General features: G+C 38.9%; 2 protein-coding genes across 4 annotated transcripts; both read left to right on the forward strand.

Moving 5' to 3' along the window:
- The first annotated feature begins 6,052 nt into the window (after nucleotides 1-6,052).
- LOC122075542 (prostatic spermine-binding protein-like) lies at nucleotides 6,053-8,143 on the forward strand. Of its 3 annotated transcripts, none has more exons than XM_042640603.1 (2): nucleotides 6,053-6,167; nucleotides 6,199-7,044. In XM_042640603.1, the coding sequence occupies exon 2, from the start codon at nucleotides 6,303-6,305 to the stop codon at nucleotides 6,834-6,836; it is 534 nt and encodes a 177-aa protein (XP_042496537.1). In that variant the 5' UTR covers nucleotides 6,053-6,167; nucleotides 6,199-6,302; the 3' UTR covers nucleotides 6,837-7,044. The 3 variants fall into 3 exon arrangements, with proteins under 3 accessions (XP_042496537.1, XP_042496538.1, XP_042496539.1); XM_042640604.1 differs by adding an exon at nucleotides 7,808-8,143 and having other exon boundaries at nucleotides 6,102-6,846; XM_042640605.1 differs by adding an exon at nucleotides 7,647-7,799 and having other exon boundaries at nucleotides 6,102-6,846.
- Nucleotides 8,144-14,293: 6,150 nt separating this feature from the next.
- LOC122076937 (protein AUXIN SIGNALING F-BOX 2-like) lies at nucleotides 14,294-17,624 on the forward strand. Its single transcript, XM_042642602.1, has 3 exons — nucleotides 14,294-15,628; nucleotides 16,156-16,651; nucleotides 16,741-17,624. Exons 1-3 carry the CDS (start codon nucleotides 15,177-15,179, stop codon nucleotides 17,509-17,511), a joined length of 1,719 nt encoding a protein of 572 aa, XP_042498536.1. The 5' UTR covers nucleotides 14,294-15,176; the 3' UTR covers nucleotides 17,512-17,624.
- The last annotated feature ends 351 nt before the right edge of the window (nucleotides 17,625-17,975 follow it).

Below are 17,975 nucleotides of genomic sequence, written 5' to 3' on the forward strand. Positions count from 1 at the left end.
CCTCACATGCTTAATGACAATATATGTGACTATGTAGCACCTGTTATTAACTATTACAACTCAATTTGAAACAATGTCCGATGTATACATAAATCGCCGTGATTTATGAGTTAGAGTTTTCATTTTGAATATTGAGGAAAAAATGATGCCTAAAGTACAAATACACATCAGATTAAGCTCATAATATTACTTGGTATGTGGTAATATAGGCCAAGTGAAAGAATGTTGATTGTGAATTTGTGACCCATAGTTCCATTAGTTATGATAAGTGATAACCACCTATTCCTAATACTGATGGGTCATAACAAATGGAACTCCCTAGATGGCAAGGGGTTCTAGGTTGTTGGGTTATGAGAGGGTTCATGCCTGGGAATTCATAGGAAATCCATCCATCCAAGCCTATGATCTAGGGAAAAACGTAAGTGAGAGAGCAACCCACTCCTATTCTCCAATGTTGAAATCCTTTTTGGATATGGGATAGCACTGTCAGAGTATTCAGGAACATCAGAGTTGGACAACGATATTTAGAGGTAGGATTGCAGCGAATAATTACAAGTGAAAGCGCATCAACTTAGGATCAAAATCCTCTGTTTTTCTCATCCATGTTTTTCCTTGTTTTGCTACCTACAGAACATGACACGTGGACAACAGATGATCCAACGGTCAAGGTTGGGTGAGAATTATTACATCCGGTGCGTTGGTCTTAAAGTTGTCCACGTGTCGTGTTCTGCAGGTAGCAAAACAAGGAAAAATAGGGATGAGAAAAACAGAGGATTATTTTCCCTCAACTTATGGATATACAAAGACTAAAGAGAGAGGGACCATTCTCAGTGAGGCCATTTATGGAAAAACTAATTAGTTATGTCTTGATCCGAGTGGAGATAGCATTTATCTTCTACATGTCTATGGAGTTTTAAAAATCCAAACATCTCAGAGATAGATATAGAGAAAGAAATTTATCGAACAAACAACACTCCTTCATATAGGTCACGATTCCATTTATGATTATAGAAGAGCTCTAGTTAGACCTTGATACGGCCAAATTGACTGTCCAGTAGGGTAAGGACACGCGTCACCCACTTGGACACGTGTCACCCACCTGATAGAGTCTGCCAGGACTCTACCACGTCAACCGCGTGAAGAGAATATCCCCCACGAAGGGGTCGGACGTATCGGAGTAGGACTCTAAGAGGAAAGGAAGTAGACTCGAGGAAGACTCCTCCTAGGAAAGGGGAAACCCTAAACCCTAAGAGCTATATAAGAAGGCCCGGAAGAAAGGGAGAGGTAAGTATTACTACCCACACCATTACTCCTATAAGAAAAACTGTGCGGCCGATCCCTAACTTGAGCGTCGGAGGACTAACTCCGGACAAAGCTCTGGGCCTTTGCCGTCTGTGCTTGTGCAGGATCAGCTCATACGGAATTTCGGCAGCAACAAACCTCAAAAGAACCCATTAAAAAAAAAAAAAAAAAGTGGGCATAGGCCCTTCTCTCCAACTCCATCCTAACCTTCTTTTCAAGGGCATGCCTCTCTGCAACGTTGATCTCATTTTTTATCCTCTCTTTATGGAGCTTCCGTTGAAGGGCTGCTCTCATTCACGAGGATCCTCACAAAATCAGACCAATTCTGATAAGCTCTCTACCTACATTGCTTCTCCTTGTGCTAGCAACCCCTCCTGCATCTCCACCTTTGGGGTTCCCCCATCGGCACCCGTGTTGGCACCATTGGAGAGCAAACTGCATTGGCATTGAGCATGAAAAAGATAGGCACCCGTACACCACGGTTAATCTCCCTTTTGTAACCCAATGAATCTTAATCATTTAAGCACAAGACTCTATGTTACGTGAATTTACAACATTTACCCATGTCAAAGTGAAATTCAGTTGTATGGCAAAGTATGAAATGCAGTTATAAATTTCATTTCTAACCAACAGATGAACCCTTTAATATAACATAATTTTATGGCCAAGAGCTTGCTATATGGTCTTATTGTCCCCGCACTAGCATGAGGGCCAATGAGAGCATGCATATTCATGGATGATATTTTTTACTTCACATGGGAGAGGTGGTAATGTTGTATGCTTTCGTGTGTTTGGGCACATCGACCAAGCAGCCTTATTTTTGCCCTATTTTAATGTTGGGGAACTGTTTCCTGTGGATGAATGCAGTTCATGCGTTTGTGCGAAGACCAATGGAAATGCATAAGAAAACATCGGTAGAAGACTCATTTTCCCTTTCATTGGGGGAGGGGGGAAGGCCAATCATTTCGCCCTCCCATATACTGGGTTTAAGGGCCATACTCACCAACCAAAGTCATTTTCCTAATCGATCATATTATTTCACGTGTGTATTTATATGTAAGATAATGACAACTTTTGATAATGACATAATAATAAAAATATTTTTCTTTTAGGAGGCCGTAATCTTCCTTTAGATCAATGAGGCCAATTTGAACCACTGTTTGGAAACCTTCCCTACACTTGAAATTCTAGGGTTTTTTTTTTCTTTCTTTCTTGGAAATTCTTGAGTGATGGTATTCATACTGGGGCGATATCTAGGTTCCTTTCTGTGTGATCTTTGCACTTTCTATTCTCCAAAAAGAGAAATCAACTAGCATCTCTTCCTATCATGTGATATTTCCAAGAAAATTTGGGCAACAAGGTTCTTAGGTGTAAGAATTGAGTGTTTGAGTGGGCCGTCCATCAGGCATATGTGGGAAAATTTTATTAACCAGTCTTGTTTGCCCAAAAAATATTTGTCTTTCTTCATTGTCATCTTCACAATTACTTTTTTACTTTATTTGGTTGCATAAAAACTACTCCGATAAGAAGGGAAACCTCCTCAATCGCCATAGTATCATGGTCAATATTTACAAGTGCGTATGTGATTTAAACTTGATCTCATATTCTCTAACCACTAGAATACCCCCACAATCTTTAATTTGATTATTTCCTAGTTTGAATTTCAAGGCTTTATACTCAGCATATCATGCATTATTATTAGCGGTGCAAGTTTTATAACAAATTTTCACATGGCGGGTTGGATAACTGTTATTTTTCAAAATGGTTCTTATATCAATGCTTTCTAAAATCTGAATTTGCAAGGAGTGTATAAGAATCTGAGGTCAGAGGAATTCTCGAAAGAATGCAACAAGTGCAACGATTAGGTATCACAACCATCACAGTTTGAAGTCTTTGGATTGACTTTAAGGAACTAGTCAAGCTATTTCAGTAGGATTAGGGTGTTGGCTGTAAAAGAAAATTGTTTCATTTTGATTGGATTTAAAACAATTATCGCAGGGTTTTGTATCTTTTAATATGAAAAGAAAATGTCAAAGGTTAGTGTCTATTACCCACAGTTGGTCAAGAAGGCTAAAATGAAGTCTCTATGTACTACTTGGTATCCTGTTCAGACTTGGACTCTCTGTGGCTCAACAAGGCGTCTGACGTGTGTCTAATGCCCAACAATGCCTTGTGCTCCGTGCGATCGCCTTGCCTTCATGCTTGATTGTTTTTGACCATTGGATGCGTGCCAGATGCCCCGTTGCGCTGCAAAAGAATTCTATCCGTCTTGTTCTCTTTGCTTGAATTAATTTTTTAATTTTCAAAAAAAAAAAAAAAGAAGAAAAAAGACAATGATAAATCATTTTTTATCATTTTAAAATTATTTCTTTGCCACATCCTGAATAACTTCTGTGAATTGAACAAAAGACTATACATATTCTACAGTCCCATTTTTTAACTTCAAAATTTTTTTTATTTCCGTTTGGATTGAAAATTTAAATACAAAACAGAGAATCTTTTGGTTTAGCTGGCCACCTCTATCGTTTGATATGTCCGTTACTATCAATTTTTTTTTTTTATAAGAATTTCCGTTACTGTTACATGTATCTCACGGGGATAAAAATCGTCTGTTGTGCTAATCGTCTGTTGTTCCATGTTTTGCTAGGTGCAGAGTGCGACACGTGGATGGTGCATCACCAACGGTCAGGATTAAGAGGGTTGGTTGAGGTTATCAAAACCGGGTTTTTTTGTTGTGAACCAGACCGAGATTCCAACCCAACCCGTTTCCTCCTCTCTTCTTCTTCACTCTTCTTCTTCTTCTTCACCCTGTCTTCTTCTTCTTCTTCTTCTTCTTCACCCTCTGTTACCCAGAGCCTTTCCTTCCTCTATCTCACTCACTCTCCCTCCTCAATCCTCCCTTTCCACCTGGGCTGCATTTAAAAAAAAAAAAGAAAAAAGCATGGGATTTCTGGGCAGCGGATCTACCGCTCCTAGCCGTCGGCACCACGACCAGACCAAGATTCCAACCCAACCCGTTTCCTCCTCTCTTCTTCTTCACTCTTCTTCTTCTTCTTCTTCACCCTCTGTCTTCTTCTTCTTCTTCTTCTTCTTCTTCTTCTTCTTCTTCTGCTGCATTTAAAAAAAGAAAAGAAAAAAGCATGGGATTTCTGGGCAGCGGATCTACCGCTCCTAGCCGTCGGCACCACGACCAGACCGAGATTCCAACCCAACCCGTTTCCTCCTCTCTTCTTCTTCACTTTCTTCTTCTTCTTCTTCACCCTCTGTCTTCTTCTAACTGCAGAAACGCAAAAGAGAACACCACGGAAAAATAGGAGAGAGAGAGAGAGAGAGAGAGAGAGTCTTGACCCTTGAGACTGAAGAGGAGAAATGGTTTTGCTTTTGCGGAGTAAACTGGAAACCAAGAAATTCATCTTTCTTCTGCTACTCTGATTTCTTTCTGATAAATCCAGCGCTCTTAAGCTCTTAAGCTCCTTCATGTCCAGCGATTGGGCAGCGAGAGTACGGAGATCCATCGTGCGAGTAACCCACAACCCATAATCTTGGTATCGAGATCGCCGGACTGCAACAACGATCTCCTTCCTCTTGATCGAGAAATCTCTGTTTTTAGGGATTTTGAATTCAAACTTGGTCATGAGTTGTTTGTCAGAACCGGTTCCACTCCATACGGTTCGAGTCATCCATTGATCTAAACCGGATTTAGTAACAACAGACCAATCAAAACAATCTCAACCGCAGATTTAAAGGAGGACACGTGTCGTGTTCTGCAGCTAGCAAAACACAGCAAAACAGGGATAGGGAAAAACAGACAATTTTTATCCGTGCAGCAATGGACTCCACACTATCCACATTAAATGCTACAAACTGTTTGGTGGGAAATCCCCACTCTAGCATTGTGGGAAGGGAAAACAAAGAACACGTTTAAGGGGTTTGGGTCATATTGGTCCTTTAAAAGAAAAAAAAAAATTGTGTTTAAATTGGGCGGATTTGACAGAGATTGCTTCCAACCTGGTTTGACTTATATCAAATTAGGTCTCAATCCAAATTTATTTATGCAAATGCCCCCTTAATTGAATTCTATACCCAAAATGAGAGGTGAAGAGAGAATCTCAAGGATCTAACCCTCTTAATAGAATTGGGGATGAATATGTTTTGGACCTTCACAATAAAGGCGAGGGTTTGGTGAATATATTCACAAATCTAAGGGCCCGTTTGGTATCGTTCTAAAAAAACGTTTTTGGAGTTTTTTCGTTATATTGGAACGAAAAAACAGAATCTTCTGTTTGGTGCACTTATGGTCCGTTTCTGTTTTTTTGGAACAAAAAGTGAAAAAAAAAAACTTAAAAAACGAGATTGGACGCCGTCTTCCCAGTTTCGTTTCATTTTACAAAAAAATAAAAATAAAAATAAAAAATTCCCGATAAAAATCTGAAATTTTGAAACACCATTTTTTCGTTTAAAAACTGTGTTTTGATACATAAACTGAAATTTTCGTTTTTGACACGAAACGACGTTTCTAGAACAGAAACGATACCAAACAGGCCCTAATAGTTCAATCAGAACGTCAAATCTCCATGGCCGAAGAGATTCTTTGTTTGCCCTAGATTAATACACCTTTGATAAAGCCATGTTGTAATCACGGTATAGAACCGGGCTGAGATGGAAGTAAGAAGGATTGCACCGGCCAGATTAGGCCGGGTTTCTGGGGTCATAAATGTTTTTCGCCCAGGCTCAACCGCTCAAGTCCCTCAGGACCTCAACCAAACCTAGAGTGAGGTTGGGTCATATCTCAGTCCAAGCCCAACGGAGTCTGGGCTCAGGTTGTTCGGTTTTTGACATATTCAATGCAAGAGATGATAACTGATACACCGACGCAAAGCCCTAACATTAAACTCCACACGAAGTAAAACCCCGCCGGAAGGTTCTTCCTTGTTACGCCCTGTCCGGCCACAACCCTAATTTAATTTCACTCCACTAAGCGACTCCTCGGAGATAAGTTCATGGCGGAACCCGGGAAGCAAATTATGGATGAAGCTCCAGTGAAGCGAAAATCTGATCTTGAACTAGTCGAGGAGGTTGATAATCGAAAGAAGAGAAAACCTGAGGTTTCTGGTGATGATCCTCCACTCATTGAGGATAAATCTAGCAAAGATGACTCGGAAGCAGAAGCAAACGGTGAAAACGATGAAGATGACGATGACTATGACGACGACGACGACGACGACGACGATGAAGTTGTAGACGAGGATGGTGAGCATTCCAACGGAAATTCTGTGATTGATAGTAAGGGTAAAGGGATAATGGTGGAAGGCAAGGGGAAGGGTAAATTGAAGGTTGAAAACAGAGGTGAGGATGGTTCCAGTGACGATGGAGACCCCTCCGACGAAGACACTGACCTTTCAGATGATCCGCTTGCGGAAGTCGATCTAGATAACATTCTTCCTTCAAGGACGCGGAGGCGGGCCGCTCAGCCTGGAGCTTATATTGTTAACAATCTCGACGATGATGATGACAGTGATGATAGTGACGCCTAATTTCAACAAGGTCAGTTAGTCTCAGCCACATTTGAGGTCTAAGATTTTGGAGTTCAGGATGGAAATTTATAAATGAAAATCTGCCAATCCATTGTTGGGAATACAATGCGGTATGAGTAAATACTTGATATAGCTCAATTTAAGTGACATGCTTGGTTTTGCTTATATTGGACTGATTAATGACCTATCTTAGCTTCACAATTTGCAATCTTCTGCGCCTCCCCCTCTTTTTCTCATCTTTTGCCGTCAAATGAAACTATATAATACGCTCTGTTAGCTTGTCATGGAAATTGTTTGTCTTTCTCAAGTTGGGACCAATATCAACCTTGGTTCTTCCTTATCTTGGGGTTTCGAAAGCAGATGAACCGTGGAATGTATAGTTTGAACTTTGAAGTTAGTTATTTCTTTACTCTTTTGGTTCCCTCTCGCAGACTTAGAAAATTGATTTTGATGAATCATCAGATGAATTTTAAACTGTATGTACTCTTCATAGTACTTCTCACCAGTTGTTTTTTTTTTTTTTTTTTTGGAAGAACTAAATATAATTAATTAAATAAATAAAATTTAAAGGCTGAATTTTGCGGTATGCATCAGCAGTTTAGTTCATATGTAAAGATCTACTTACATTCACAAGTGCCAGAGGTTGTTTCAGCATGATCATTATTTTCAAAATCGCAAGGGGCAGAACACTCAAAAGTTGCATTCTGAAATTGAGCTAGTAGTGGGATTGTATGGTATATGTTGTCAATTGGAACTGAAAGAGTTTGTTTTAGAGGCTAAATGCTGTTAACTACCAACTTTGTTTTGTAGTATTATTCTTGCACTCCAACTGCCCGAAGTAGCTATTGACTCTTTTTGAGAAGTTGGATCTCCTCACCTCCATGTTCCTCAAGCACAGAGGAACCATCATTATAAGTCTAGATGCAAATCCATTTCTACCCGGCTGAGTAATAGCTTGTTGACTTTGGCAGATCATCTTGAGATGTTGACTTTGATCCAATCCAATTCACCTACCTTGAATTAAGTGGTGTAAAGCTTCCCCAAGTTAATTCTGATCATAGGATCTAACTGGAGTTAATCAGGTAACCTTCCATATTCCATAACTTCTCTTTGGTCCTCTTGACTCCTGGCATATTGGTGACATTTTGGCATTTGTCCACACAACTGCTACAAGTAGACCTACACCCTGAATTCAGGATGGATTGTTCTTTGGATTTTAATCTATTTATAAAATTCCAGCACTGAAATGCTAAAGCCTTAAAAGGTAAAAAATCAAGATGTCAGCCTGGCTTATTCTACAATCTAAATTGCCATTCTTTGTTGGAACAGTTTATTTTTTTGCTTCCATATTTCTTTTAGTTTGAAAATTTCCTCCCTTTGCCATTAGTGGTAGTTACTTTCAGAGCCCTACAGAGTAGTTTCTCATTCATTCGCCGTTACAAGTTAGACAGCTAGGTTCTGGATAGTGTGCTGCATACTTGTTTTGGTTCCTTGCACTGACCCCTTATATGTACACTTATATGTGTGTATAGGGTAGATATTATTGGTTTTGACTAGCTTCTTAGCAAGAAGCAAATGTTCTCCATTTTATCTATCTTAACCGGCAAAAAAAATTCTCTCTGTCAACTCTCTTAATCATTAATTAGTTAAAATAGTCCAGATCATGTGTTTCCACTATGGTTACTGTATTTGTAAATTGTAATTATTGGCAAGTACAGAGTGGGCATCCTTCTGAAGCCAAAAATGTTGCCATTTATGCTATAGCTGCTATTTCTAACACGCATGAAAGCAGACAAGGCTGAGTCTCCATTGTTTTAGATATTTCAGAGGCTAATCTCTGAGGGGTTATTCTAAAGTCCACTGGGAGCCACTAAATCAGACCATAGACTAGAACACTTTATTGTTTACCAATGATCTAAAGATAAAAACTCCATTTGCATCTGCCCAATATAGTGTAACACGAAACAGCGAAAGTATGTCATGGCATAAGCCTACATTTGTAACAGCTCTAGCAGTTCCTAATTAGATATTTGTCTGTTGAGGAGTCGGTATATCTAGCCCTCTAACAGAATGAGATGTTCACAGAAGCAGAGAGAAATGCTGTGTGTCTAACCGTATGCATTACATCTATGGTCCACTTACATCTGAGCCTGACCATCAAAGGCCCAAGATGCATCACCCTTTACAATAGGGCTGAGGATGGCATTTGTTATTTCGGTAACTAATTTCTTGCCTTTGACATCATTTCGTTGTTTACCTACATCCATGGCTTGGCTGCATGTTCATTCATCATGGTAGGCAAGACAAGAATGGTAAAATCCTACTTTTCGATTGCAATAAAGTTAGGGTTCTCATCCAGCAATTAACAGCAACTACATTTCCTGGTGGAGTATATGTGGTGACACATTGGTCATCCACTTCCTTCTTAAGATGGAAAGGCCAGAGCAAGGGTCCTTGTGCATCTTAAATCAAGTCTATTGCTGCTCAAGTTTGCAAATACCATGTCATGCTTAGTCAAGCATCTATTGATCTCTTTGTTTCATGGTCCCTTGGGATTATGGTAGAACCTGGTCTTATTTTGATTTATATTTTTGCCAAATGATTGGCTAGATCAACAAACTCCATGGTGGAATGTGGTTTTGTGTGACCTTGAGTTGGATGATGTCACTCTCTCTCATGTCTGTGTACACTTGCTTTTTTTCTCTCTACTTATTTTCTAGTTGCATCTTGCATTTTTCGAACTCTGTGCGTCTCCCTCTCTCTCATAATTCTTTTGGTTCTTTAAGTTTGTATAACCTCCAACACTCTTCCTTCTCCTTTATGAATTCTTTTGCTATCTAAGTAAGTACAGCCTCCAACACTGGCAAATTATCGTTATATGCCAAATCCCCAGAATCCAAGGCAAAATTTATATTTTTATTTTCTTTGTAGAAGAACTGTAGATCTTTGATCCTTTCTCTGACAAATATTGTTGAGGATTTGTGGTCTGAACTCTGAAGCCCTTGACCTGTGAGCCAATCTCAATTGTTGTCACTGTTCAGCCTGAAAAGAAAAAAAAAATTAGTTGTCACTGCTCTTGTTTTTATTGGTATTAAGAAGATTTTGGGCTGAGGCCTTTGATACTTCCATGAACTAAGAACAGCTGAGTAATGTTAGATAAAAAAACAGAGGGAGATTCTTACAATCCTCTGGATTTATTATATTCTTAGGCGGTTCTACTTATAGCCACACTGTGTACTGCTCTGAACAAGGATGTATGGTCCGTACCTTGAATCTGTACTAGAAATTTGATCAATAGCAATTGCTTTCGGTAACTAGCATATTGTGGTGATTGCAATTGGTGTCAATAATGGAAGATTAGAGGAAGTGGAGGATGGTAATATGTTATATGTGTATCAAACCCATTGACCAGGATTCTCTCTCTCTTTCTCTCCCCCTTGGATTTTACATGCAAGTGGAGCCATAATTATATAATTAGACCACCTCTCTCTCTATACCGATCTCTTCATTTATGATTATCACTCTAATCCTTAAGAAAAATTGATCATTTGGCCGACAGGTCTTCGTCACACCAGTGTGTTTGACAGCTTGATCGAAAATGTGCTCACACAATAACCCTAATTTCAGAGTCCAGACAAGAGAGCCAGCCAAGAAAGAAGAAACCCTTCTCACTTGATTCATTTATTTTATTTATCTATATATATATATATATATATATACACTTCTGATTACTTCATGACTTCATGTCCATGATCAACAGCAACAGCTCAACCGCAAAGGCAACGCACGACCATTCTCAAACAATTTCTTTTGATTCGTTTACTATTCTTATGAAGAAAAAGAATGAAAGGAGAGCCAACAAATGACTCACTTTTCACTACTTCCTTTGGAAGAGAATACCCTGTCGTGCTTGTGCATGCCAAGGACTTAAGGTTGAAATCGTGGATGGGGACGCAAGAGCATATAATAACCACGTTTAACTATATTCAACCGATCACAGTCATATCAATTTCCGATTCCATTCACATTGTCAAAAATTAGGTTTCAATGGTCACAAAGAATCAATTTTGTAATCGAAAACCAAAGTGGTTTTATGATAGGGGGATCCACGATAGAAGCTATTTACTTGCTAAGGCGGCTTATGGAAGCTTTTAGGTCCGCCAGGTTTTATGGCCAATCCAGTGCTAATATTTGGAACCATGATGGTATATTACATTTTTCTTTTATCCTACCGGTGCTTCTCTCACAAGTTTTTATTTAGGACCCAGTTTTTTTCTTAATTTTTTTCACCTATTATGGTGAAAAGATATTCTCTTTACTATGGAGATTTGACCCTTTGATTAGTCTAGAAAAGAGTATTTTTGTCTCTGTACAATGCGTTGGGAGTGGATGATAACATATGAGTCCAATTAAAGGGTTGCATCAGCAGTGGTGGATAAGAAATTCTTCCATGTATACGGGTGAAGGAAAACTTGCATCTATGTATGTATAATGTTAGTCCTAACTTGATTGAAAATTTCTTGGAAAGAAAATGGTGATGAAAGAAGTGAAAAACTTGACGTAGATTACTAAATTGATTTAAACCATTAGATGTCTCTCATGTTAGGTTTAGGGCCCAATCTGAATCGTATGGGCTACATAACATTGAACCTTTTTTTTTTCTCCCGTGGCTCAACTTAAACTACCAAAATTGAAATTTGCAATTAATTTTGGTAGCTTTATCTCAGCATATAATATGACATTGGGTAGAAAGTTTACCAGCTGATAGGTGATGACATGGGAATTGATCTGCCAAATATTAGCACCAATAAAACCACCACTAGATAGAACTTCAGGCCTTCATTAGAGGGTTCCCATGAGTGAAAATAGGGACTTGGGTCCCCTATGGTGCAACAAGGCGTTTGGCGTGCATTCAACGCCTAAAAATGTCTTGGGTTGCATGTGACTGCATTGGGCTTCGTACCTAAGTGTTTCTCACCGTTGAATGTGCACCAGACGCCCTGTTGCTCTACAGAAGAATTCAGTACGTGATAATAGACCTTTCAAAGGTGAGAAGCAAAAAAGAAAGGAAAAGTGAAGTGGACATCCTCCGCGTGTATTTGCCTATAAGTAATAATTTGATATCTACATGTGAAGTGCCAGCGATTGTAGATGATAAGGATTGAATTTCCTTTACCTTCAGATTGAATAGTTACAGTGAAAAAGATTAACAAATGAACCCACTTATTTACTACCCCATAATTGCCACTAATCATCCCTAAGAAACTCAAACCACTAATGATACCAAGCCTAAAAAGAAACCTCCCCCACATCCAAATGAATCTCACTATTACTGCATTCCTCATCTACTTTATAAATATTCTCTCTCTCTCTCGCTCTCTAATTATCAAAAAAAGGGAGGATCAGGGCCTTGACCACTAATCAATAGCCCAACTTGTGGGCCAAGCTGCTGCCGCCTGTCCATTTGGCTATCCATACTCAATTGCCTTTTTCAGCCCTTTTGGTTTTGCGATTGGATGAGGAAATAGCCCTTATCATCATCATCATAACTATATCCTATAAGCTTATTGCTATTTTCACACTTTACCATCTTTTTTGATTGCCATTAAATTGCATCAGTAATTGGGCTAGTAAGACATGTTTGGTAAACAACTTCCCCAAATGATTAATCAAATATCCAATTCTTTCCACTAGTTTTCAAAGCCTGAAGTTTTAAGCATACTGAGACTGAGATCATAGATTCCAATTCTAGGCATGCATCTCCTCTAAATATATGAGAAGGGCATTGTTGATGGTGGATGAGTTATCCAAGTTGTAATGTGAGCCCAGTCATATATATGTGCAGCTGGTATGGGGCCATTAGATCACTTCATGTCATATCCAAAAGTCACCCAACTACAGAAAGTCCACAACAATACATGAACATAACACATTGCAGTAGACGCACTTCCAATGGTCATGAATGGTATATGTGGTCGGACTTTGTTCTAGTTGAGAGGGTAGAAATTGTATTACATGTGTTACTAATCATGCTCATGTAGCAGCTGAAGTGACAACCATGTTTATCTCCTAGTGAATTAAGTGTCGGTCGAATACTTATACAGTACAATCGAGTATAAGAATTGGATCCCAAAATCATCTCAATGACTAGAGTGAGATTGACTGAAAACATTTAAATAAATAAATAAATAAACAAAATGAGAGAAACACAATCTTGCAAAATAATAATAATAATAATAATAATAAGGAAGAAACACAATCTGTATTTTTTTTTTTTTTTTTTTTATTTAAGGGGAAGGGAAGGTATTTTTGTAAACATATAGACTAGGATATTTAAATGGTATACCTTGGCATAAGAGTAAGATTGCTTCATTGTGATTTAATGATTATGGTTTGAGTTGAGAAACATTTATTTTGCAAAGTGGATTATGATCTTCCTTAGACTTCATAATGGCGAACAATTTTTCAATTTATTCATATATTAATCCAATTTAGAAAGAATTGGGAAATACTATTTGATTATGTGAGCTCACGTGAGAACAATCAAACGAGATGCAAGCATCCAACAAAGGGGGTAGGATGGTTTTTTTTTTTTTTTTCTGCCACCATGGCATAAGGGCACACAACTAGGTAAGTCGGTCTTATAAACTTATTCGATCAATTTAAAATTTTTTTTTTTTAATTAACTAGTCTCAAAATTTTACACCCTAGACCAGGGTTTTAAGTATTGGCCTAAGATCAGTTTGATTAGTCCAAGCCAATCTGTATCGGTATTGACTGACACCGTTATATCAATACTTAGGGTGATACCCTATCATTCATACTTGCCTGATATTATTATTATTATTATTATTATTTAAGGCTGATACCTTATTAATGAATGGTATATCTATAATATAAATATTCTACCCAAAAAAAAATATCTATAATATAAATAGAAGGTATAATTATCAAAATTCAATACGGTACAAATATCTTTAAGGGTAAAACCGACCGATACCATTACCGATACATATACCTAAAACCGTCCTAAAGACCCCGAGGCTAAAGACCATTGTCTAAAATCCAAATCCAGATGTCCAATTGGGTTACTCCAGAGTCCAGGCTTTGCTCTCTGTTCTGTTCTTTTTCAATATCCTGCGGACGTGGAACGTTGCAGGCTTTGCAGCATCTTTTTATTTTATTTTATTTTTTTTAATTTTTAAAGCAGAAGTAGACCAGGGAGAGAGATAAGGACAAATGCATGCTGGCATCACAGGTTATTATTCAAGTTGTAAAGATTCTCCATGACCAGTCCCGCCCAAAGAAATCTCTGTCGTCCGATCTAAGGGTCATGCTAACCTAACCGTGGTTAGTCAATGCAGTCGGAATCTTCACCACGGTTAGTTTAGGTGTCTGTTCTGTTTGTCCGAGTTGGTTTTTTAACACTTTTGAGTGTTGTTTGGATAATGCCGACGAGTGGAGATCGAGTCTGACTGTGTCTGTGTCTGTGTCTGTGTCTGTATGAGAGAGAAACTGAGGATTGAGTGAGTGAGGATTCCTGAGTAGTAGTACTGGAGTTGGTGTGGGAGAGAGGGAGGGAGAGAGAGAGAGAGAGAGAGGGAGGGAAAGCTGCTTTTTTCCTTCATCAGGGAGGGAAGGTTCTTTTTTTTTTCTTGCTGAAGGAGGGAAGGTTCTTTCCCTGACCCTTTTGTATCTTTATTTTTTAGGGAGAGATCTGTTCTAAGTTTAGATTAGATCTGATTTCTGTTGAAATAATTTTTCCCCCCCTTTGAAATGGAAATTTCCAGGACCCAGATCTATGAATTTTATCTCTTACAGAGAGTTTCTTATCACTGTAATCATCACCTTTTGATTTATGGGTGATAAACTTGGAAAAAGATGATTTCATTTTTTGTTCTTCACATTTTTTATTATTTCTCCATGGAGATTTAGTTTTCATCTTCCTTTCTTGGGTGTAGATCTAATGTAAGGGAAGGGTTGTAGGAGAATTTTTATTTATGTAGTCTTATGTGAACTGTAGGTACTTTGGGGTCTGTAGATCTGGTTTTGGATGTTGAGATTTTTAGTCGTTATGGCAGATCTAAGCGGAGCTTTCGCTAGATTGCATAATTTCTTTTCAAGATCTTGATTTCTGTTGTATATAAGCTTGTTCAGTAGAGGCTTTGGGAGATTTCTTCAGTTAAATCTTGGGCTCCGTTTCTTCTCCCTCGTTTATCTGTTAGGGTTTTTGGGTGACGAAGCCCAGTTGTCTGTGCTTGGATTCCTTCCAGCAGGTCATATTCTTCGAACCTGTTTCGTTTTTTTTTTTTTTTTTTTTTTTCCCATCCTTGTTGAAAGATGACTTATTTCCCTGAAGAGGTCGTAGAGCACATGTTTGATTTCCTTTCGTCGCACCGTGATCGAAATGCGTTGTCTCTGGTCTGCAAGTCTTGGTATAGGTTGGAGAGATGGAGCAGACAGAGGGTTTTTGTAGGGAATTGTTATGCCATTAGTCCAGAGAGATTAATTGCAAGGTTTCCCAGAGTTAAAGCTCTTACGTTGAAAGGAAAGCCACATTTTGCTGACTTCAATCTGGTTCCTCATGATTGGGGTGGTTTCGTGCATCCATGGATCGAGGCCCTAGCTAAGAGTTGTCCCGAGCTACAGGAGCTCAGGCTTAAGAGGATGGTGGTCTCCGATGAGAGCCTTGAACTGCTCTCTCGTTCATTCCCAAACTTCAAGTCTCTGGTTCTGGTTAGTTGTGAAGGATTTACTACAGATGGCCTCGCAGCCATAGCTGCCAATTGTAGGTAAGATCGTCTCTCGCTTTATTTATTTATCTTTCCCTTTCCAGCTTTGTTTTCTAGTTACTGTTGTTATCTTTAAATATGGAATTTTCTTCTCCATTTATTACGCCTTATTTCTGAGTATTCAATCTGTTGCTTGATTATGACCTATCAAATGTTGGAATGATGGATGAGTTCACCATTTGTCTTGATCATCTAATAATTCTAAACCATTATAATTAGAAAGCCCGTTTACTGGGTAATCAAAGATGCCACTAGTTGTCGCATAATCTATATTAGTTTGGATTCTGTATCTTCCACGTTTTAGCTGATTGGTTGAGCTAGCACCACCATTGGAATGTCTTATAGCTGTTGCCCAGGGCAACCCCACTCCTAAAAAAGGAAAGAGATATTCTCAGTTACCATAATTTCAGAAGGTTTTAGTTTTTACTGTGAGCGACCATAAGTAGAGCATGTTCTTGTGTTTGTTCAATGTTGGTTGAATTTGAAGAGTACTCTGCTAAGATTTTGTTATCTATTCAAATATGTAGGGTTCTTAGGGAGCTGGACTTGCAAGAAATTGATGTTGAAGATCGTGGGGGGAAGTGGCTGAGCTGTTTTCCTGATAGCTGCACGACATTGGTCTCCCTGAATTTTTCATGTCTCAAAGGAGAAGTGAATTTGGGTGCTCTGGAGAGGCTTGTTGCTAGATCTCCGAATCTCAAGGATCTGAGGTTAAATAGGACAGTGCCACTTGAAACTCTCAGCAAAATCCTCTCTCGGGCACCACAACTGGTGGACTTAGGCACAGGGTCTTATGTTAATGAGCCTAATTCAGAGCACTACATGAAGCTTACTAATGCGGTTCTCAATTGTAAATCAGTTAGGAGCTTATCTGGATTTTTGGATGTTGCTCCTTGCTGCTTGCCTGCAATTTACCCCATTTGCATGAACTTGACATCCTTGAACTTGAGTTATTCGTCGGGTATTCAGGATAGTGAACTTATCAAGTTGATTCTCCATTGCCGGAAACTTCAACGTCTATGGGTCTGATATCTTCACACATATTTTATGAAATTTCTGTGTTTTTCTATATATATATTGAGGTAATAATCAAGTTATGATCATATTTGCAGATATTGGATTGTATTGGAGACAAAGGGCTAAGAGTTGTAGCTTCCACTTGTAAAGAACTGCAGGAACTGAGGGTGTTTCCATCTGATCCCTTTGGTGGGGGAAGTGCAGCTGTAACTGAAGTAGGCCTTGTTGCCATATCTATGGGTTGCCCCAAGCTTCATTCTTTGCTATACTTTTGCCACCAGATGACAAATGCAGCCCTCATTACAGTTGCTAAGAACTGCCCCAATTTCATCCGTTTCAGATTGTGCATCCTTGAACCAACAAAACCTGATCATGTGACTCAGCAGCCACTGGATGAAGGATTTGGGGCGGTTGTTCAGTCGTGCAAGAGCCTTAGACGATTGTCGCTCTCGGGCCTTCTTACTGATCAGGTTTTTCTTTACATTGGAATGTATGCTGAGCGGTTGGAGATGCTTTCAATTGCATTTGCTGGCGACAGTGATAAGGGAATGCTTTACGTGTTAAATGGGTGCAAGAATCTCAAGAAGCTGGAGATCAGAGATAGCCCCTTTGGTGATGTTGCACTTCTAACGGACGTAGGGAAGTATGAAACAATGCGATCCCTTTGGATGTCGTCCTGCAATGTTACTTTTGGAGGCTGCAAGGCTCTAGCAGAGAAAATGCCTAGGCTTAATGTGGAGATTATAAATGAAAATGATTCGATGGAAGAGAACCCATGTGGTAGGAAAAAGGCTGAGAAGATATACGTTTATCGCACTCTGTCTGGACCCAGGAAGGATGCACCAGATTTTGTCTGGACATTATAACTGCTCTTATTTTGTATTTGGCATCTCGAACTTATTGTACTTGTTTTGTGTTTCTATGTAGGTTGACTAATTTATGTTTCAAGATGGTGAATTTGGGGGTTGATTTGTCATTATATATTTTGCACCGTTTCTTCTTTGAACAACTTGGCAGAAGACTCAGTTAAGTCCCTCTCATTCCATTTTTGAGGGATATTTGAGTATCATTTTTCAAATACATAATGGCCAGTATTGCTACATCACTATTTTACATAGCAAAAAATAGTGATGGCCGTGGCCGTATATGGTTTGCATAATCAGGGAAACCATTCATCATATACAAGGAAAAAATGTTTTCTTACTCTTCATCCAGATACAATGAGGTGAATGACTGGCTCACTCCATGAAAAGGAAAATGGGCTTCTGGGGATTCTTTCTTATATAATCCTATTGGTCTTTTGAGTGCTAGAACTGCACTTATAAGGCCG

The sequence above is a fragment of the Macadamia integrifolia genome, chromosome 4, assembly GCF_013358625.1.
Source record: "Macadamia integrifolia cultivar HAES 741 chromosome 4, SCU_Mint_v3, whole genome shotgun sequence".
Lineage (NCBI taxonomy): Eukaryota > Viridiplantae > Streptophyta > Magnoliopsida > Proteales > Proteaceae > Macadamia > Macadamia integrifolia.

Coding starts and splice junctions, on each gene's coding strand:
- LOC122075542 (XM_042640603.1), top strand. CDS start 6,303: ATGGCGGAACCCGGGAAGCAAATTATGGATGAAGCTCCAGTGAAGCGA.
- LOC122076937 (XM_042642602.1), top strand. CDS start 15,177: ATGACTTATTTCCCTGAAGAGGTCGTAGAGCACATGTTTGATTTCCTT. Junction 15,629..16,155: donor GCCATAGCTGCCAATTGTAG/GTAAGATCGTCT, acceptor TCAAATATGTAG/GGTTCTTAGGGAGCTGGACT. Junction 16,652..16,740: donor GGAAACTTCAACGTCTATGG/GTCTGATATCTT, acceptor TCATATTTGCAG/ATATTGGATTGTATTGGAGA.